Source organism: Phyllostomus discolor, chromosome 6, assembly GCF_004126475.2.
Source record: "Phyllostomus discolor isolate MPI-MPIP mPhyDis1 chromosome 6, mPhyDis1.pri.v3, whole genome shotgun sequence".
NCBI lineage: Eukaryota > Metazoa > Chordata > Mammalia > Chiroptera > Phyllostomidae > Phyllostomus > Phyllostomus discolor.
In genome coordinates, this window is record NC_040908.2 from 69,113,323 (window position 1) to 69,136,008 (window position 22,686).

Below are 22,686 nucleotides of genomic sequence, written 5' to 3' on the forward strand. Positions count from 1 at the left end.
TGCTGAACCCACTAGTTTTAATTTTATACAGGTTTTAAAAATTGTTGATGTCCTTACCCTTGCTCATCACATCCTTGAAATGGGCAGTCAGATCAAGCCCCCGTCACCTCAGCAACTCGAGTTTCATGGTGCACATGGTCAATCCTTGGGTGGAGCTGGAGGGGGGATGCCCTCCTGGGTACCAGAGGTCCGGGCCTTCTCCTCTGGGAACCTAGGGCCCCAGAACATGAGCTTTCTTCTGAAGGCTCACCTGACCTCACATGACAGACAGTTTCTTCCAGGACAGAACTCCCAGAAGTTTTCAGATGGCCAAGTCCCAGAAGACTGTGCTAGCCCTTCCTCAGAGAGAAGGTAGGTATCTCTCACCTGCACAGGTAGAGCCCTCCTGAGGTTTGGGGCCACACAGTAATGGAAAACCCATGGCTAAGGTTTCCCATGCATCTTGCCAAGCAATCCAGGGTTGCCCCCTCTCCTTACTCCTCAGCATGGTGGGATGGTGGTGGTCAGGTGGGGACACTGTAGTATTCATCCTGTGCACAGGGGTCGAGACAGCTGCCTCCGCCCCCGTCCTTCGGCCCAACCTGAAGCATGGTAGCTTGGACCATCCCCACCACGAGAGGATCCGCCGGCCCACCCAGTGCCTCTGCGGCCCCACCTCAACTCCAACTGCCAAGTCTTCAAAGAAGCCCAAGATGCAGGCCACAGGGGACATGTTTCCCACCAACTGGAGCCCACCTCCTGTTGAATTCCTGACCCCGAGGGCTCGGCAAGCTGGCAAGCGGGCCCAAGCCTGCAGGTGGGTGGGTACGGTGGGACCTCAGAGTCTGAGGAGACTGGCCTGCTGGGTGCCCTCGGAGTTAGAGCAGAAGTCCCAGGTTTCAGACCCGCAGGGGAACCTGGCCTCACTGGAGGAGCTGTTCTGGAACACAGCAGGACCAAGCCAGGAGGCTGCAGCTCCACTGGTGGGTACCTCCTCTCCTTGCCATTCATCTTCAGTCACCCTCCTCCGTCACCCCCAAGACACCCCATTTTGACATTTCTCCTGGGCCATATCCCAACTGTCCTGTGACCACTTCCTTTGGACCATCATCCTTCCTCAGCTGTATACCCCTAATCTCCCTGCAGTCCTTGGGCCCTAAAGGCTGGGGTACCCCTCTCCCTCTATTTCCACTCCTAAGTCTTGCTAAGAGGTGGCTTGGCAGTGCCAGATCTGGTGCCCCTCCTGCATGGGGCCCTTCAAGGCTTTCCCAGCCATGGTGGGGATTATGGCCCTGGAGATTATGGCCTTGGAGCTGGGCCAGGGTTAGTCAGGCACAGAAACTCAGCTGACTGTGGTCTGCTGGATGTAGATTCCTGAGTGGACACTTCTGCGATGAACTTCACAAGCAGAGCAAACTGCTGTTGCTAGAAGGATGGTGGGGACACTTAAGGAAATGCACTCTAAGAACAGGGCTTCACTTCTCTCTGATAGCCCAAGATTGTCAGTCACTGAAATGCCCACCACTAGGGAAGTAATAAATTCTGTTCCAGTCACATGTCAGAGTGCCCTGAAAGTATTTCTTAAATTGTCTCTGAAGGACTGATATGGAATGGCCCTCTGGACATACTGCAAAATGCAAAGGGCACGGCGCGGGATGGGGCGTATGGTGTGCTGCTCTTTGTGTTGAGGCAGAGGCTGTAATACGTTGCTGTCTGCTTTTCTGTGTGCAGAATGCCTCTGACAGCATTCCTGTGGGGAGGGCCCGGGAAATGTTTTACTGAATGCCTTCAGGCTTTTTTATTTTTTTAGTCATGTGAATGGATTGCCTATTCAGAAAAGTTAACAAAAATAAAGGGTTTAATTTAGATTAAATTTTATTCTGTTTCCCCTCTACTTTGTCTTTCTCTTTCTTTCCCATTCCCATGACCTGTTTCTCCAGCTCACCCCTGGGGACTCAGAAAGCTACATCAATAGCTTAGATTACTTGCTGCAGGAGAAGAGGTGAGTTCAAGAAAGGATCCATCATGGGGTGTTCATGTCTGTGGGGTTGGCATTAATTTCAGAGGTTGTCCTCTAAGATTCATATCAAATGCCTCTCGGGATAAAGCAGCCTACGTCCTCCCACCATGTGCCCCCCCCAGGGGGCCTTATGTACTTGAATTAATAATGAACATGGGAAACAGCAGCCAGGTCAATGGGGTGAGGGTCATGGCCAGAGAGCCCCCACTATGTACAGAGCCCTCATCTCAGCTCCTCTTTCATCTTGACTTCCTTCTGCCCAATTCCTGCAAGTTTGGGGAAAGGGGAGAGTTCGTCTCTCAGTTCCTTTTCAGGTACCGTGTTAGAAGTAGAGAAGGTGCTGGCTCTGACAGGCGTGCAGCCTGCCTCCTGCCTCCACAAAGATGCACCAGTTCCTGCTGCCCTGCCCTGGTACTCCGCACCAACCCTGGAGAACATGTTGTTCATTTTCCCATAGCACTTCATTGCTGTCACATCCACCATCTCCATGGTGTTACAGTGAGCCTTACCTCACATAGAAGTTACTTTCTAAAGGCAAAGAATTCAATCAGAATTGGTCCCTTAGGAAGACCAAGATGGTGTTGGAGACACCAACTCCTAGCACTGGGAGGTTCTTGCTCTGCGCTGGGCCCTGACCAGGTGCTGGATATAAAGATGACTGTGCAGCCCCAGTTCACCTGGAAATTAACATGATTTTAGTGTTTCCTGGGCCATAGAGATGCTATGGAGAGTCCTGGAATCGTGGCACCTAACTTAACCAGGGGATTAGGAAAGACTCCCCAGAGGTGTCCTTGTCCTTGGACCTCAGCAGACTAGAAGATTTGGGAGGGTGGCAGGGACGACCACACATACAAAGGTGAATAGAACAGGCTATGCCTCTCCTGACTGGCCAGGACTGGAGCTCTTGGTGCCAGAGTGTTGGGGGTGGAGATGGCAAGAGATGCAGCCAAGATGTGAACAGGGGCTAGGGCAGGAGGGGCCTCGTGAGCACAGGATGGAGTCCTAGGGCACTTTTGAGCAGGTAGTGATATGTTTTCCCATGTGTCTAACAAAGAGCACTCGAGCTGCATCGTGGGGAATGGATGGGAAGGGCGAGAGAGGAAGTAGGGTGACTGGTGATGAAATGGCACCTGCGTGGGAAAGAGGACTTCAGAATTGGACCTGTGACATCAGAGGGGCCTGAGTGCACCAAGCTGGAAACCATCCAGTCAGCAGCTAGCTAGAGGAATCTGAACCTGAGACAGAGGTCCAGGCTCGAGGTGAAAAATCTTTGAGAACTGAGGACCCAAGGGCAGAGCCAGGGCAAGCACTGGGAGGGCCAGGACAAGGGCTGTGAGGCAGTCAGGGCCCTCTCAACAGCCTGAGGGACAAGGACAGAGAAGGCTGGAGCAGGGGAGGGAGTAGGGACTCAGGCAAGATAAAGGTTGGCAGCAGAACCTCCGGTGAGGGCTGGTTGAGGTGGGAAGTGAGGCTCTCAGGGGCTGTTGGGAGAAATGTGGGCTGCAGGTCTCTGTGGCTGCTGAGGGCAAGGGCTGAGCCAGATCTGGAGGGCTGCCACTTGAGGCAGAGAGGCAGGCCAAGCGTCCCGGCTCTGGGCAGCGATGAGTACAGGGCTTCTCCCAGCCTTGCAGCTGGACCTCAGGAGGAGCAAAAGGGCTAGACACAGGCCAAGGTATGTTAAAAAGTGAGCAAATGCCCTGGCTGGTGTGACTCAATTGGCTGGAGCGTTGTCCCGTAAACCGAAAGGTAGCAGGTTTGATTACCAGTCAGTCAGGGCACACACCCAAGTTGCAGGTTTGGTCCCAGTCAGGGCCTGTGCAACAGGCAACCCCAGCAATGCTTCTCTTTCACATCAATGTTTCTTTCTCTCTCTCTCCCTGCCTTCCCCTCTCTCTAAAATTAATGAGCATGTCCTCAAGCAAATATTTTTTTAAAAAGTGAGCAAATGCCAAAATAAGGTACACCAATAAAAGCACACTTAAAGATGCATGGTGAAAATCGCCCTTTTTCAGGTCTGTCTACCCATCTGTGCGTGTGCAGATATAACACAATCAATGCAGCGCACACCTCCCCACAGAAAAATACGTTTCTGAGGCAGGCACTGCAGCTTCCTGGTCCGTCCCCCCTAGGCCTCACCATGTGCTTGGGGGTCCCTGCAGCCCAGTGACGGGGCTGGGTAACCCACCAGGAACAGCACTGACCCCATTCTTGGCTCTCATCTCCCTGCAGGGAACAGGCGCTGGAGCAGGAGCAGGAGAAGCTGCTTGCGCAGGGCTGTCCTGACCTTGAGTCCTTGGATCTCGATGAGGAGGACCTGCCTCTCACACCTGAGCACAGGTGGGGAGGGTGGACACAGGGAGAGGGAAGGACACAGTGGGGACCTAGGTGAGGGGTGGGTACCCGGGACTCAACGGGGCATCGGGGAGGATATGGGGCAGGGGCAGGTGCAGGTGCTGGTGGGGAGGGGGTGGGGGCAGTACCCCTGTGCCCACCTCACCAGGCAAAGGACTTGGTCTGCCACACTCTGGGTTTTAGACAGTTTCAGCCAGTGATTTGTTTGTCATTTGTGAGTTCTCGGGTTGCCTCCTCCTCTTACCCCCACTCATTGATCAATTCAAGAAATATTTACTAACCAGCTGTGTGTCAGAGTTCAGTGTGGGCCTCTGAGGACACAGATATGAAACATGGCCTGCTCTGTCCCCACTGCCTGCCACATGTATAGAACTGGGTCTTGGGACAATAACTGCATGAGACCAAAGTCTAAATGAAAATTGCCTTTAAAGGGGAGACTGCAGTCACAGGACATTGTTCACCGTCCCTGTCTGGGGAGGAGCAGGTGCTTTCCGTGCTGTGGTGCAGGTGGCATCTGTGAGCCCACTGGCCAGAGGAGGGTGGACTCATCTGTGCCTTGAGCGTCTCCAGAGTCTCGGAGATGCTCAAGGACCGCAGATTACTCCACGTTCAGGGTACCCTGTTACTAGTTCAGCCACATGTGTGTTTGTCCATCCATCTGTCCATTCATCCAACAAACATCTTCTGAGTGCCGACCTGGTGCCAGCCTCTGTTGCAGACTCTCGAGACACAGCGAGAACAGCGCCAAGCAGACATCTCTGCCCTCATGTCACTTGCTTTTAAGGCAGAGAGACTAACGGTGAACCAGCTGAATGAAGCTGTGTGACAAGTGTCAGTGAGGAAGGATAAAGTAGGGAGGGGCATCAGGACCGTTGGGATGGTTGGGAGATTTTGGATGAGGGCTCAGAGAAGGCCTCCGTGAGCAGATGACCTTTAAACAGATGCCTGGAAGAGTTTGAGAGGCAGCTCTGGGCCTGCCCCCACCCCTAGACCAGACCAGTGCTGGTGTGCTGAGGGAGCAGCCAGGAGAGGCAGAAGGAGGAGAGGAGATCGGGGGTGGGGTTGGGGGTGGTGCTGAGTAGGGGCTCCATGCCAGAGCTTCTCTGAGTGAGCTGCTACCATTTGCCTGAACAGGATCCTCCGCCACTGTGTTGAGGAGAGACGGGGGATAGTAATTAAAGGAGGCCTGAGGGTTTGGGCCTGAGCAAGCAGTAGGTTGTCATTGTCTGGAATGAGACTAAGTGATGTGGGGTGGGGTGGGGTGGGGTGGGGTGGGGTAGGATCCGGAGTTCATTTGGGGGATTTCAGAGGTAGGATTGAGGAGGCGGGTAGGATGCTTTGTCTGGAGAGGCAGGCTTAGAAGTTTTGAGGTACAATGACACTTAAAGCCACAAAACTGAGTGAGATGACTCAGGGAGCAACTACCAGGGTGCCCAACCCACGACCCACAGGCCAAGTGCGGCCCAGGATGGCTATGAATGTGACCCAACACAAAATCATAGATTGACTTAAAACCTTTTTTTTTTTGCTCATTGGTTTTCATTAGCATTTGTGTGTTTAATATGTGGCTCAAGACAGCTCTTCTTCCAGTGTGGCGCAGAGATGCCAAAAGGTTGGACACCTCTGCACCACACAGAGAGAAGAGACAGGGGCCCAAGGGCAAAACCTAGAGGTCACGTTAACCTTGACAAGAGCAGCTCTGGTAGATGGCTTTGGGCAGACCTGGCTGGAGTAGGTTCGTCAGAGAACAGGAGGAGCAGAGTGGAAGTGAAAAATGGGCAGTAGCTGAAGTGGACAGTGGAGTCAGGTTAGATCTTTTCTGCCTGTCTTTTCCTTCCTTCCTCTCTTCTTTCCTCCCTCCCTTCCCCAGAAGCTGTGTGCTCAGAAGCCTGCATGGGCTGCAGGAGGGGAGCCACCTCAGCTGTGTTGCTGGGGGCAGCTTGTCTGCCTGTCCAGGCTTTGCTTTTCCCATAAGTCTGTGGTAGTATCCAGCGCTGGTCCATGCAGTGACAGGTGACATTTGCCTTTGGCATCCACTTGCTGTGTTCTCCACTTTAGGGATCCCCAAATGTTATTGTTGCCCAGAGATTATTACGAGTGACACTTGGGCTTGCCATTTGATTATTTCTGAAGTTTTTCCAATAATTGTCTCCAGACTGGATCAGGGATGGGCACACTTACTGGAAAGTTTGTAAATGGTGAATATTTTAGGTTTCAAGGGCCACACAGTCTCTGTTATAACCACTCAGCCCTGCTGGGGTGGCAGGAACCGTCCCATAGACAATGTGTCGATAGAATGAGCATGACTGCTTCCGTAAAACCTCATCACAGGAACAGGCGGGAGTCACTGCAGGCCTGGCCTGGACTCAGGGGCCCCTGCATCCTACCTGCTACCAGTTCTCACTGTGCAAACCCAAGTGGCCAGATAGGCGGAACACTGCACACAGGCTGCCCAGAGACCCTGGGGAAAAGTGATGGGCAAGTCACACCATGTGTCTGAGTGCAGGTGGCTGGGCGTGAAGACAGTGGAACCAGCGGTGTGGGCCAAAGGCCTTGGTAACATCATGAGTGATGAAAGCACTTGTCTCTCTAAGTTGGGGCCTATGGATTTGGTTTCCAGGTTCCCGACTGTCTGGATAGCCAGCCTTGGAACTGAACCTTTGAAAGATCTCTCTAGCAAGAATCATTATTCTAGCCTTTTGCCTTTCTACTACATACATCCAGGATTCCAGAAGTTATGGCCTGGATATTTTGAAATCCTCACAGGCAGGGAGTTATAGGGACAACTGGCTTAAGGCAGAAGGAGTTTCAGGCTTTACAATTGCTGATAGTTTTCTGGGCATGTGACATTTTAAAGCTGGACTGTGAGAAAGCCTTTTTGACAACAGCCACTCTGAGATGTGAGTTTTGATATGGGATCATTTTGATGGGACAGTCCAACTCTCTGCTTCAAAGAAAATGACTCCCCAATGCACAAAGCCAGCAGCCTCTTCCCTTCCTGAGTAGGGTGTGGAGCACAGAGGAGTGTAGGCCTGGAGGGGCAAGTTGAGGTCGGGGCTGGTCACATCAGACAGACAAGTCGCCTGTGACCAGGAGTCACAAAACTGCCACAATTGCCCCTCAGAAAGGACCCTGAGCATCCTGAGCAGATTGTCTGCTCACACGCTAAGGACTGTCTGGTAGTTCTGAATGGACAACGTCCTATATTCTTTATTTCCTCAAGTTAAAAGACCTTATGTGCGTGCTGGGGTCAGGGAGGGAGGACATTAAACCACAACAGCATCCTTTATCCTCAGTTCTGGGCTGCACAGGAAATCCTTAATTAGTTGTATGAGGGTCATCTCAGAACTCTGAATGACAGATGTTGTATTTAATATCACAAAAGTCCCTTTGAACAGTGATTTGGTGACAAGGTTAAGACCCTTTTACAGGTGAGCCTACTTCTTACAGACTTTTAGTAATTTGTACATTTTTTAAATTATAAAAGCAACATTGGAAGTCAGTTATTCAGATAGCAAAGAAATTAACAAAACAGAAAACTGTTTTACCATCTGTGTGTTGGTTCTTCCAGGTGGCTCCCGAAGTCACCCCCTCACTGTGCCATGTCATCCTCAGGGCGACTCTGTAATTCAGGTTATCCCCTGACACTGGGCAGCCTGACATGAAGTGAGCAGAGTTCGCCTTGCCAGCAGTGGGCAGCCCCCTCACTGCTGCATCTGCAGGGCCAGCTGCGGGAGCCCCAGATCCTCCTGTGAGCCCTACGTGCTGTGACTCTCCAAGTTCAGTCTCTGCCCAGCCAGGGACCTGGGTGTGGGCAGTCCTCTGGTGAGAGGAGGGAATGAGTACCCACAGCTGATTTAATTTGTTGCTGCTGTTACTGTAGTTAAATGTAGTTAAATGCATTACAAAATCCAGCAGAACACAGTTGTATGAAGTAAACAGGAAGTGCCTCCTCTTCCCCAAATCCTGTTGCCCAAAGCTGACCCTAGATCATAGTTGCATGTGTCAGATGGAGGGGGGGTGCTGCATGTGTTTATGAATGTGTGTATACCTACACATGTACACACACGTGCATGTGCACACTTCCCATTCTGCAGCTGGCTTTTCCACCCACCTTTGTGGCACAGAGTTACCTCATTCCCAGGGATCATCTCAACTACCTCCCCCTTCCTGGTCCCTCTTCACTGGGTCACTAGTCCTAACAGTTTGCACCTCCCGACATAGTCAGATTGTATCCCCTCTTCTTCTGCCTCTCCTCTGCTGTCCGAGGGCCCAGCTCTGGTCTACTTAGTCAGCTCACAGAGCAGGTGGGGCCTGAACATCTGCATTCTAGCAGCTTCTCAGGGAGTCTTCCTGATCATGGAGCTTGTGGACTGCTGCCCAGAGGAAGTCTGGGCTTCTTCATGGTGCAGATACTCTCCCTGACACTGGCTGACCCATGTCTCTCAGCTCTGTGGCCCATCCACCTGCTGCAGGGTCCTGGGAAGTGCAAGGGCAGCCCACACCTGATTCATCCTCCACCACCTGGCACCAGCACATGGTGGACACTCAGTGAACATTAGAACTGAAAAGAGCCAACAGGTGGTGCGGGGCTTGTAACTAGGACCTCAGGCGCTCCTGGACTGAGGGAGGAATCAGGTGTACAACAGAGTGGAAAAGAAAGAGTTCCTTAGCTTGTATCTTGTGGGCTCTTCCTCCAACAGCAGGTGGCGCTGTCCCGCTGGTTTGGCATTCCCACCCCCACCCACCCGCCCCCAGACCCCAGCTGCAGACCAGGTGCACCTGATGACCCGATTTTCCCATCCCTTGCTTTGCCAGGGAGCTGGTGGAGAGGTTCTCCATGACCCTGCAGGCAATCCCATCAGTCCACCCAGGAGAGACTGTGTTTCTACCCAGGCGCCACCCCCTGCCTTGCATCCTGGACTATTCACACGTGAAGCCCCGTAACCACCTGGAGGAACTGTTCCTCAGGTAAATGTTTGTGCGGCATGACCAGGCCCCTCCCTCACGGGGCCCAGTGATTTGGTCCACCCCAAAGGAGGAAATCCAAAGCTGTGTTTGGCCCATTTGGCTGTGTCAGCTTTTAAAGACAAGAGATGAAATAGCCATGCATGTCTAACAATATTTAATTTTTTTAACCTTGCATTTCAGCAAATATTAGACTGTGCATTTACCTACTCACATTGCTTTTCCTCCCACACACCTGAGTTTCATGGAATAACTTTAATCACACTCATACCACCAGCCTCTGGAGCTGTGTCTCCACCTACACAGGAGCCACTTTCTAGGCTGTCAGCAGTTTTCCAGAGCATGTCAGCATCACCACCATGTACTCATTTGAGACACTATGTCCATCTGTGTGTGATGCTAACACTGAGAAGTTTGTCCCCGGCCACAAGTATGCTGTGTATAACATTAGGACAGCTTGTTCTTCTCTTGGAAATAAATTTATGATCATCATCACATAACCACTAACTGTTTTTTTTAAGGGCTTCAAAAAAAACCTTTATGACAGTAATGTCCACATTTGCAACTGCGAGTCCATACCACTAAGAATAAGAGAGAGAGAAGGCCCACAGGGCAAGATTCAGGGCAGCGGCCACCCACGGGACATTCATGCAGGCTGGTGTGCCTGATGACCCACACCAGCCTACACGAGTACCCCTTCAGCTACATTGGACTTGAATACAGGAATCTTATTCTTTTTTGCAGCTATTCAGGGCTTTAGTTTATCTATTCCATTCATTCTAAACCCACCTTATTTTATAATAGATAACATTTTGATGTGTTTCCTTTAGAACTGTGTATTATGGAAAGTGCGAAGCATACACACCAGTAGAGAGAATAGTACAGTGCACCTCCATGTACCCAGCACTCGGCTTCAGCAATTACCAACTCAAAGCCAATCTTGTTCCATCTCTACCCCTGCCCACCAGCACTGTCTCCTCAAGCTGATTTCTATGCAAACCCCAGACCCATGTAATTTCATCTGTATGTACTTCAGTTTGTGTCTCTAGAAGACAGGATTACATCTTTAGACATTATATCAATACCATTATTGTACCTAAAAAAATAGTAATGTCTTAATATCATTAATATCAGTCAGTGTTCAGATTTCCTCAGTTGTCTTATAAATGTTTTTAAATGTTCAAATCAGGACCTAAACACCTCAGTGAGGGTAATGCACCTGGGGAAATCACACTGCACTGCATCGGTGCCAGGCACAGGCAGCCCTTATGTCACAGGTGGGCACAGGTAACCAGGCTCTTAGTGATTGGGACAAAGAATTGAACCAAACACCCGTAGTTTATAGAAGAGAACATGGGAGTAGGCCAACTCCAAGCAGAGATTGACCTTATGGGCTGGAGGGACTTTATTCTTATAGGGTGGATCCTTCCTGGCTAGTTTTGGTGGGCTTTACTGCACATGTGCAAGTAGTTGTATTACTTTAAAGCTACCACTCCTTCTCCTGGGGTCTCCCTGTACTAGGTTTACCTTTCCCTTCGCCAAAGAATTATAGCTCTCCATGTTAGAGATTGGTGAAAAAGATAGGAGTTATTTATTTAAGTTATACAGACTAAAAGTAATGACTTAATGTCTTCATCAAAATCCCAAAGTCCCTTAAAACACCCACAAACACACACAGCCCTCCCTCCCCTCCTTTGCCCAGTCTGGGGTACCGTATCTCAGGAAAAGAAATAAAAGTCCATAGCTCAGCCAGCTCCCAGTTCTTCCCAGTAATCTGTGCTCGGCTGGTAGGCCTTCCTCGGTTCCTGGCACCATCAGCTGTGTTGCCAGGATCTCCAGCTAAAGCCGTGTGGTGATTCCTCTCATGGCTGGGGTTGGGGGGGTGATCCCCCTGTGCCAAAAGTGCGTGGTTCTCCTTACATGGTTGCAGCCGCGTGGTTCTCTCTCCTCAGTGGCTGCAAGGGGGCGGGGGGGGGGGGGGTCGCCACTTTGCCAAAGCTGAGTGGCGGTTCTCTGCTAAAACCGCATGGTGATTCTCTTGCACGGTTGTGGGAGTCCCCACGCTGCTAAAGCAGCGTGGTTCTCCCCCTAATGGCTGCCATGTCTGGGTTTAAATCCCCGCGCCAATCTTCCTCTGCAGCCTCATTTCCAACTCCTCCCACACTTGGCCTCACATGCCAGAATTTATATCCTTCCAGCTTTACTGGGCTGCCATTGTGGGTCTGGGCAGTTGGGGCCCCATGTTATGGAGCCAATCATCTCCAAGCTCTCACACAGGCGCTATAACTAGAGGGAGTTGCCTCCCAGTTACATCTTAGAGGGAAGTTCCTTCCATCCCCCTGGCTCAGAGCATGGCCACAGCTATTTAACATATCTATGCAACCAGTTAAAGGTTATAGATGTGTTAAATGACCATGCCAGAGGTTAGCTACAAAGGTTAGTTGCTTTGCAAAACAGCTCTGAATGGCCCTGCTCCTTGTGTCCCTTCCCCCAACTCACACCTGTGGTGGAGGGTGAGGACATCCTATATATCTTTCTAATATTTCCTGGACACCTTGAGTTCTGAACCCCATTACAAATCCTTCTTTTGGGGACCCTCTGGCTGCACCCTCCTACACTTGTGCCCGCTTTTCCTGACATAAGTGTTGTTTCCTGCTCTTCCCTGTTACCAAATGTGGCAGAGAATGATCTTATATCCGGGCACAGAAAGGTTTGTCTAGAGGCCTGGGATATACCCCTGGATGTGACGTGAGTGATTTGGCCTGACTGTATGAATGTTGATAAAGGTTCACTTTGCCAAATTGAAAAGGTGTCTAATAAAGAGATGAAGAAAAGGAGGGAAAGGGAGTGAAGGGAGAAGAAAGATAGTGGAGCTGGAGAAAGGAGGAGACAACGAAGGGGCTGGCCGGGAGTCGGGCGGGGAAGACAGGAGAAGGAAGGCGCTTCCCAAGTAGCGGCAGTGTTCGTGCCAACAGTGGGGTTTCTGTCCCAGGCTGGATGGGCCACAGGAAATGTCTGACAGATGAGCTGGCCTGTGGAGCGGTGACCTGGATCCCAGTGGCCCTGCCAAAAGGAACCAGGTGGCTGGCCAGCTTCCTTGGAGGAAGGAATGCGGGCCCTCCTCCCTCAAGCAAGCTAGTGAGCATCTCGGGCACCACTGCCAGTGCCTCAGATTCAAGGGGCTTTCTGGAGGGATGCCCTGCACGTGGTCAGGTCAGGGGTCCCTGCTATGCAGTGGGTGAGGGCTACTTCCTGAAGGTCACCATTTAGCCTTGGAGTCATCTTTTATTTCCTGTTTTTGCCAAGGACTTCAAGTTCAGACACAATGGGAGATACTAGTCCTTAATAATTATCCCATTGTGTTAAGCCAGGAACATTAAAATGAAGGGAGAATAAAAGATCACTTGATCTCTCAAAAAAGCAATGTGTTACTCTTTCTTGTCATACAAAAATTTAACACTGTGATTACAGGTAATATTAATTTCCCTCATTATACTCCTGTGTTTTCCAAACTTTCTATAGTGAACATGTATTAATTTTAATCATTTGAGGGGGAGAGAGAGTGAACGCAGTTTTTCAAAATCTCTTCTAGAAATAGAGTCACTTTTCCCCATACTGTGAAAAGGAGTATTATCTTTCTCCCCACTGTTCTCTGTGGGAAGCCTTGGCACCATAAGCAAGCTGTCTGTCTCAGATGGCAGAGCAAGTGAGGGCAGCCCCAGTGTCTGAGCCCACGTCCTCCCGGACTGGGCCTGCTTAGGTTTCTGGGCAAGAACGCTTCTCCCCGGAGCCTGCTGCTATGGGATTGGAGATGGCCGGGGCCATCCCCTCTCAGTCACTACCCAGCTGGATGTGTGACCTCAGGTCAGTTCCTCAGGACCACAGTCCCATGCCTTTATGACAGAGTTGGTATGGGCTGAACCTTTTCCTCCTCCCTTGACTGCAGTTCAAGAGGAAATCCGATCCCCTGAGTGGAAAAGCTTCAGGACTGGCCCACTCTCAGCCAGGAGGCAGGAGAAGCTCCAGGGAAGGGTGGGGCCTGCCTGCTGAATTATTCTAGGTGCTCCCCTGGCCCTGCAGGGTATGTGGGGGTGTCCGGCGGGTGAGATGTCTGCAGTGTGTTCCCAGGTCACCTGGTGCACACAGGCCAGGGCCTCCCTCTGTGACCACCTCAGCAGGAGAACGTGGCCGAGCTGCGTGGACATCAGCACTGCTTGCGCACCCCATCTCCCTGTGGCTCAGCCCTTGCTTTGCCACAACCACCTCCTTCTCCTGGCATGCGGGGGTTGAAGCCTGTGAAATAAATCCAGCAGTTAGAGTTGGGCAGACAGGACTGAGCCGCCCAACTGGCTGCAACTGTCCCTGAAAACAGAGCCCACAGGCAGGATTGTCACTGTGGCCTCTGATTCCGACCAGGCAGTGCTGCTTAACTCTAACAAAGGAAAGAAAGAAAAAGAAGAGAAACAGGCATGAACACTCTAGCATTATTTGTTTCTGTTCTATCGAGGCCTTTAAACTTTCATTTGAGTCACTTGGCAAGGGCGCAGAAACTGATACTATATAAACAGCCGCACTGGTGTTTATCCCTCCACCATCGCTTGGGATTCCCAAGGCATCAAGAGACCTGCCCTCTGGGACGGCTGCCCTGAGACGGGCGAGGAGGGAAAGACTGGAGGACTCTTGGCCAGGTGTTATCAGGAATGGGAAGTCCAAGCAGAGGTCGGAGCTGTGGCCAGGCACCTACCCATGGACCCATGCCAGTGCCCTCTGTGTTCCCCTTAGTTTGTGCAATTCCCCTTTTTGGCTAACTTCTCCCGTTCCTTCCCCCACTCCCGGCCCTCTGTCCTTGCTGTGGTGGCTGGGGATTAGCAGTTCTCTGACTGGCTGCTCCTTGTCCTAGTGAGAACCTCTCTAACTGGGGTCCCCAGGGTCGACAACTGGGGTCCCCAGGGTCGACAGCTGGGGCTTTGTGCTCGGCAGACTTGTGTGACATCTGCTGAGACAAAGGCTCCCTCCATCCGCTCCTCACTCCGGGTCCTCTGACATTCTCAGCACAGCTTCTGACCTGAGCGCTGGCTCAGCCGCAGGCACAGGCACCCACTTGGACCCATTGTCTGCGCCCTTGATTTGCCAGCATGGCAAGGGTTTTTGTAAGTCTAACAGCAGCTGATTCTGCAACCCAAGGACTTTGAGTTTTGAGCATATACCTCCTGCCCCTTCCCTTTCTTCTCACCTTTCCCACCAGGTGCTTCTGTGGGAACCTTCCCTCCTGCTCAGGTCGGGCAGTATCTGCAGGGAGGCCCTGCTGCCAGGCTGCAGTTTATGCATGCCATTAGCCTTGTCCCTTCCACTGAAGGCAGTAGGCCCGTGAGTCCGAGTCCACAAGGTGAAGTAGCACTTGTGACCCAGCCTACAGGGGAGAGTTCCCACATCTCATCCAGCCTTAGGCACACAGTTCCCAACAGCCAGTCACTCCAGGGCACAGCTGAGTCACCCTTTCTGCCATCTCTTGCTGCTGGTTACAGATGAACCCTAACATGGCCTCTGTGAACTCAGAGGCAGCCTAATAATTTCTGTGGCAAAAAAAAATGTACCACAAGGTGGGCGTAGCAGCACGGAGACATTGCAGCCCAGGGGTGTCTCTCCCTTGGAGCAGCAGTTGGAACTGCGTCCATTGAGCCAAAAGGGGATTGTACAGTCTCCTCAGAGTCCCTGCATCACCAGCCTCCATGCCACACGGCCCCTGGCCACGCCCTGACAATTTGTGAGGCCCTGCAGACACTGTTTGCCTGGGTATTGTCTGCATTCTGGGCCCTGTACTTGAACCCTGCAGGCATCGTGGGGTCAGTCCCAGGGAGTGTCCATGTGACCAAGCGCATGGAGTCCAGCAGAGCACGAGCCAGAAGCCCTGGGGCACACATGTATTTGTATATACAAATAAAGGTCTATTTTAGAGCTATCAGCTTCAAAACACAGGAAAAAAAGCCGCTTTCTCCTCTGAACTTAAATGGCTTGGAAAAAATATATACAATTCGTAATTGCCTGGACACGCTCAAGGAGACAGCAAGTTGGCTTGGAGGGAATCTTTGTTTTGGAGCATTCTGTTCCTAGCAGATTAAAATATGTCCTTTTTAAAAAAGAGAAGAAAGCTGGCTGGCCAATAAGGAAATTTCTATCTAGAGTCATGGTTTTAAATGCTGTCCGAAATGTTCTTTGCATGGGTCTGGCCATTTAAAAATGAATAAACACAAAATTACATTTCCATTTCCTGGAGTCCATGTTAATTGTCTTTACAACATTATCTGGAGAGAAAAGGAGCGTTCACAAAATGCAGCCATGGGAGAGCCCTCCCCCAGACCCAGCCTCCCCAGCGATGAAGGAAGTCCTGCCAACCCTCCAAAATGACTTCTGAAGCTCCTTTCACCAGAGGCCCTAAAACCACATGGAATATTTCAACTGCTGGTTTATAGGGACCTGGGATCCTGTAGGTCCCCATGACCAACCAGCAGACTCTAGGGCTCCTCCCCACACCAGCAGTGGGATTTCGAGAGCTCCTCTTAGTGGGCAGAGGCCCTGCAGGAGCCTGTCAATAGAGGAAATGCAGGCTCCAGCCACAGGCACGTAGAGACTCTGAGTGCAGTCCCCCTGGATACAGGGCTGTCGCTGCTCACGTGGTTTCTGAAGCATCTCTGCAGCACCTCATTTGTGATTTGCTTCCCAGAATTTCCCCATCTTGGGCCCCTTTCTGTTATTTGTCCATCTTCTCAGGTGTCCCTTTTGTTTCGGAAAAAACACAGGACAGGCAGAAAAGTGTAATCAGAGCCCAAACGCTGGCTCACATGGGCCCCTCCAGTAACTCTGTCCACGGCCACGGCGGGGCCCTGGGCTGAGACCTGTGACTCCGCGATTCTCCCCTCAGCTGACTCAGATCCTCCAATCAGCCTTGGTAAAACCTCAGTCTCCCCTTTGTGCAGTGGAAAGGACAAAATGTACCACCCAGTCATGTGCTTAAAACTGTGGGATGTGTTCATGGGGAGCACGTGATTCCGATGATGACGTGAATGGTTTTTCCTTCCGACAGCTGCTTGCATCAAGGGCTCACCAGAGGGAGGGAGGGGAAAAAAGAGAAAGAAACATTGATGTGAGAGAGAAACATGGACCGGTTGCTTCTCATATGTGCCCTGACCAGGGATCGAACCCACAACTCTTTGATGTACAGGATGATCATCCAACCAACCAAGCCACCCAGTCAGGTTGCAAGTCATTGTCTCTAGCAATGACTGACTTGATTCAAACATCCTGGTGAAGCTGAAATATGAGAATCACCCCCACCCCCACCCCATTTTACTGAGACAGGTATGTTAAGGAAGGCTACCAGGCCACTGGTGTGGAGCCCCCTAACCTGACTCCTGTGCCCCCACAGATCCCCGCTGGCCCAGCAGCTCTCCTTTCTGCGTGGCGGCCTCCTGAGCAACCTCTACCTGCAGGCGCCTGCACCCACGTGCCCTGTACCTCTGCTCCAGTGGTTGTTTCAGGTGAGAAGCTCAGGCCTGCCACTAGGTGGCGGGAGCGTTCTGGCCTGCAGCCTGGCAGGGCAGGCCAGGAAGGGGGAGGGGCTGCGGGGTGTGTGCCTCTGCTGAGTTTGTCCCAGCTAAAGGAAGAGGAGGGAGGAAGGCCTGTGATGGCCGAGTCAGGGAGGTACTCCGACCACCCTGTGGTCTCAGTCCACCCCTCACCCAGGGCATGTGCCTCACAGGGTGCTGCTACCTGTGCCACCAGAAGTCCTCTCTGTGGTTCTGTCTCTGGTACTCTGTGTGTTCCAGCTCATCTCTGCTCCATGTCACAGGTCCTGGCTCAGGGCCCACCACAGCCCTGTAGCACCCTGGAGGTGTGGAGGCCCTGTAGCACCCTGGAGGTGTGGGGACCCCCTTGAATTTCAAGCTGGGGGTGCTCAGGTGTCTGAGCATTTCCCTCCCTCTGTGGAGTTGTAGGTCAACTGGGAAAGCCCAGAGCAGCCGCCGTAGCTGCCTGTTTTTTCCCTGCTGGTGCTGCTGAAACATTGCACTTGGGAAACCACATTCTACCCTGGGCCTGAGACCTTCACACTGAGAAAGAGGGTGAGGAGCCAGCAGGGACAGCCCAGGAACCAGCTGCTGTGGTCTGAATGCCAGCCTTGGCACCCACCCAGGGCCATCCCTGTCTGGGGAGGGCAGGTCACAAGTTCCAGCTGGTCTTATTCCTGCCAGTTGGAGCCTGGATCCCAGCAGTAAATTAGAGCCGGCATGCAGGGTGGATTGTTCAAGGAAGTCGGCTTCGGCTGATGGGCTGCCTTCCAGAAAGAGCCCTCCAGCTCTCTCCTTCCCATTGCCCCTCCCTGCCCCAGAAGAAAAAGACCCCCATGGTGCCTGGGGCTCTTGTGTATGGCTGTTGCCCTCATCCCTCCCCCAGGCCCAGCGGGATTATAGGCTAGTAATAGGGAACAGTGTGGCCATTCTTCTCTGCCCCCATGAGTGCAGCATCTCTGTGCTCCATGCACACAGTGTATGACAAAACACACAATTGGGCATTGGAAAGCACAAAGGGCCCATCTAAGACATCGCCCACAGAGGGTCCTTGTTGTGACCCTGACACGGCGTGGACTGCCTTGGGAGGAGTAAGCCAGCCCTGCCCCGTCTCTTCTCCCACCTCTGTCGCCCCAGAGGGACCATACAGCCGCAGACCCTGCCCTGAGGCCACACGGGCCGTATGCATTTCTACCACTGCCACTTCTTGCTGTGTGACCTTGGGCAGGTTATCTAGTGTCAGCCCTGTGCCTCAGTTTGCACTGTGCAAACTGGGGCTGAGAGTCCCATGAGGAAGTCCTGTGGCCTGTCTTGTTTTTTTTGGTTCCCCCCAGAGGCTCTGCCCTGGGGCCTGGGCATCTTCCAGAAGGAATGTTTGTGCAGAGGCTCCAGTTCTCCAATTTCAAGAAGGAGACACAAAAGCTCCCCACTCCCAAAACTGGGCCCAGATCAGTGAAAGGGTACCCTTGACCTTGGGAACCTGCGGGCAAGACTCTGATCAGCATCTTTGTCCCAGGAGGGGAAGGAGGAGCAAGGCAGCAGAGTGACCATGTGACTATCACGTGGTGGTACCACAGACCTTCCCAGGATGGACCCTGCCACTTCACTTCTGAGCTTTTGGTTTTCTTGTCACTTGTAACAAATGTTCTCACAGTAACAGCAGCATCCATTCGTTCACAGACATCGATTGAAAGTTGGCTGCATACTGAGCTCTAGGGATGGAAAGATTTGGGGAATGGTGTCCCAGGTGCATGTCTAGAATGTAGCCGTAATGCTCAGCGCACTTCTGAACCTTACTGTTATGTGGACTCTGATTGCAAGAAGCAGAAATCCATAGGGCTCCCTGAAGCTGCTGGGGGGATTCTTATAAGGGTGCAGGGGTGGGGTCCTCAGGAGGAACAGGAACCAGAATGGAGAAGGGTTGGGATCCTAGGACAGGCCTCGGCTCTTTTTTACTCTGCAGGCTCCATGGCCATGTAAATTCTCAGGAAAGAGAGCCTGATTGGCCTAAGAGGGGTTAAGTGACCACCCCAACCCACCCTGTCCAATCAAAGACAATGGCGAGCAGGGTCACTGGGCAGCTGAAGGCCCGCCTGTACCCCCGCGGCTGACTCAGAGCTGGGGGTGGGCAAGCAGGGCACACCTCCCCAAACCTGGTTGTTGGACTGTTTCTTTGGAAAGAATCTCCCTAGGTCCCATGGGTACTAGGTTCAGTGGGGTGTACAGTGGGCATTGGATGAACAGGCTTTGGCCTTTGTGCTCATGAATTACGTAAACTTGTCACTGGAGTCCTAGAGTGTACATACCAGGTTAGTCTAGCTGGGGAGATGGACAAAAGCACATAGCATATGCTCTGAATTTATATTCTTGCTGGGAAATGATCAAATGTCCAGCTGTGAAGAAGTTAGGGGAAGTATAAAAGGAGGAGGAGGCAGAGTTCTGGTATCTTAGGTCAGATCCCAGGAAGCTGACTCTGAGACGTGGTTTCCCAGCAGATTTCCGGTGCGGGGGATCATTCTCAGCGGCCACTGTGGGAGCGAGGGAGAGCAGCGGGCCTGGGTGGAGGCAAAGCAAATGTGAGAGGATCACAGCCAGTCCTACGGGGTCCTCTGGAACTGGGGTGACCCTTTAGAGGTCACCCCACAACTAATGGAGGCAAAGGGTCCAGCCGAGGCCAGTTATCAGACAAAGACCTGCCCAAAGCCCTCTTGTGCAACACACTTAATTCAAATTTGACTTAGGTGACATCCTAAGATCTCCTTCCTTGAAGCAGGTTTCTCTGAATTTCTAGGGCAGGAAATCGGGGGAGGGTCAAAGGTGTTTTCTGAGTCTCTTGCTTCTTGATAAACAGCTTAAAATCAATATCCCAAAAAGCAGCTTTAGGGTGGCGAAATTTGGGGCCCTTGGACCCTCAGACTCAAGGAGCCTTCAAGCTAGGATCCCAGTGAATTTGAGTCAGGTGGGCAACCTGCCACCCCCACTGCAGCCCAGGCCGTGCTAGGGGCTGCCTTCAGTACCGAGAACCTCCCAGAGCTGGTGGCCTAAGACGACCCTAAGTTAAGGCACTGACCTGGGAATGATGGAGGATCACAAAGATCCTGGCCTGTCATTGTTCAGCAGACTTTCAAGGTCATTCTCTTCCCTGCAGCTGGGCCCTGCCCTGGAGGGGCGTGGCCTTGACCACAGGAAGCAAGGCAGGGACACAAGATTCCCTCACAGGGAGGTGGACAGAGTAGGAAATTTGAAGTCACATAGACCTGGGATTGAATCCTGGCTTTGTGATGTAAAAGCTGTGTGACCCTGGGAAAGTCTCTTGACCCTTCTGAGCTTGGTTTCCTCATCTGTAAAATGGCAATAATGACACTATCTTGGAACCATGTGGACTTGTGGGTGTTAAATGGGAATTGTTTGCTGTGGAGCAGTAAATGTTTACTACTGTTACAACACAGGAATGACCCAGCTAACCTGTTTCTTCTCCTAGCTGCTGACATGGCCTCCAGAAACTTCTTCAAGAGCCTTTGGCCTCTTGTGGGATCTCAGCGTGGATAGACTCTTCTGTCAGTCTGGTCAGTGCTAGGGTGTGGGATGGAGACTTTCACCCTGAGTACCCGAGCTTGAGAGCCTGGATAGTACACAGCACCCAGTCTCCCTGGAGCCTGGCGTGCATGGGATGTGCCAGTGGGGACATTGCGTCCCTGGGATGTGGAGACGTCGGACCATCTTTGGCTCTGGCTCCCACGTTAGTTAAAAGCTAAGCCGACAGGCTCTGTGACACCTTGATCTGGCCTCGGACGCACGTCACAGCAGCCAGGTCCAGATGACTTTACAGACTGCTGGGATCCCAGAACAGTCTGGAGGGCCAGTTCTCTGCATTTAAGGGCACAGTTCTTTCTGAACAGCTACATCAAATCAGAGAAGTCGCTTGGTTGAGTTAACCACAGGGGGCCTGAAGCCCCGTTCCCACTAGCAGCCCACCTCGGCTCCTGAGGCGCCAGTGAAACCCCTGAGTTTGGCCTGGGCTGAAATGAAAGCCTCACGCCTGTACCTTGGACCTGACATTTAAGGGGTGCCCTTAAGTCATCTTTACACTTCAAGAAGTTCAAAGTTCACAGAAGTGATTGATTTTCCCTTTAGTGGCTGCACCCTTCCCAGGCTGTCATCATTTCATACCTGAACCCAGACACTTTGGCACCAAAAAAATATCATGTAGCCAGTTGAAAGTTGCGTACAGTGAGAGGGACTCACAGGTGTTCAGACACTGCCTTTGCTCACTGGCTGTAGTCTGCCCACCTTCCCACTGAAACACTAAAGGCATAGCTCTCAAGGCCAAGGTTAGAAACCCATGATATGCACCATTAACACCCCACCAGCCCTTTGAATTTCTGCTTTTGTGCCTTCCTTGCTTCTGGAGTTGTCTGAGCTTGGGGCCAGCTGTCAAATGAGAGCATTCCACACTCCTGACCCCTCTCCCCTTCCCTGCCCCCACATGTAGGCCCCTCTGAGGTTTTCCGAACAGCACCAGTCTCCGTGTCCTCTCCCTTTTTGTAACCTCTGCCCCTGCAGCAAGGCTGCCCTTTTGAGAGCCCCAGGGCCACCTCTGCAGCATGCCTGCCCTTTTGGGGAACAGAGGCCTGCCTTGTCCTGCTCTTCTCCTCCAGGCAGTGGTATGTATCTCCTCCGGAGAGGCAGAGGGGGATGTCCCACTCTTCTTTGCTTCTTGTCACAATGTCCTTGATTCACTGCCCTCCATCAGATGGGCCAGGAACCTGCTCCTGAGTTCCCAGCTGGTTCAGCTCTGCTCCCTCAACTCCAGAGCACTCCTCATGCATCATGCTGGGGTTCTCTCTCCCTCCCGTTGGAACAGAGACTGGCCTAGAATTCCAGGTCCAAGGTGGAATCTTGACTAATTCAGAGGAAGTCAAAGACCAGGTCCACAAAAGAACTGTAAGCAGACACTTAAACAGACAGCAGCATTACTCACAACAGCCAAAAGGTGTCCACTGATGGATGACTGGGTAATAAATCGTGTATATACATGCAGCGGATCATCACTCAGCCTTGAAAGGGAAGAAAACTGTGACATACATTCTACAACATGGATGAACCTGTGGACCTCATGCTTAGTGAAATAAGCCAGACACAAAAGGACAAATACTATATGATTTCATCTATATGAGATCTCTAGAACAGTCAAAATTATAGGGACCGAAAATAGAACAGTGGCTGCCAGGGAGCAGGGGCGGAGGGAATGGGGAGTTAGTGTTCGAGGCTCACGGGGTCTTCTCAGTCTCAGCTTGGGAAGGTGAACAGCTCTGGAGGTAGGCGGTGGGGAGGGCTGCACAGCAGTGTGAATGCACCGAACACTACCGAACTCTACACTTAACAAAGGTTAAGAGACAACATTTGTGTTATATGCTTTTTTCCATAATTTAAAAAATAAATAAAACAGCCACATCCAGATCCTAGAGCCAGGTGCCAAGAAAGAATTTACCAAAAGCTGGAGCTGAAAATCAATCCCCTAGTTCAGGAAGCATTTGTAAGAGTACATTAGATACTGCATTGGTACAGACAGAAGTCCTGCTCCTTGGATTTGTCAACAACTTGAGGTGCTTTGAGTGTCCTTGTCATCTGTGGTAATAGAGTCCTCTGGGAAAGAACTGCGGGGCTGCCTCCCTCCCAGGAAGATCTGTGATTGTTGTGTGTTTTTAAGTTGCCTGGCCTTTCTCTTCTGTAAACTGGGGAGATGTGTGTGTGTGTGTGTGTGTGTGTGTGTGTTTATGTCCTTTCCTGGAGTTTGTGGTGATC

The 22,686-nt window shown here is 51.8% G+C and overlaps 1 protein-coding gene across 1 annotated transcript in view; it reads left to right on the forward strand.

Annotated features, from left to right (window-relative positions):
* Positions 1-485: 485 nt before the first annotated feature.
* Positions 486-22,686, forward strand: part of LOC118496637 (protein FAM178B-like) — a 45,042-nt gene continuing 22,841 nt past the window's right edge. The window contains exons 1-6 of the mRNA XM_036029967.1: positions 486-962; positions 1,920-1,981; positions 4,229-4,336; positions 9,170-9,322; positions 16,743-16,854; positions 20,363-20,447. Of these exons, the coding sequence (XP_035885860.1) occupies positions 486-962; positions 1,920-1,981; positions 4,229-4,336; positions 9,170-9,322; positions 16,743-16,854; positions 20,363-20,447 (997 nt within the window). The remainder of the gene's footprint in view (positions 963-1,919; positions 1,982-4,228; positions 4,337-9,169; positions 9,323-16,742; positions 16,855-20,362; positions 20,448-22,686) is intronic.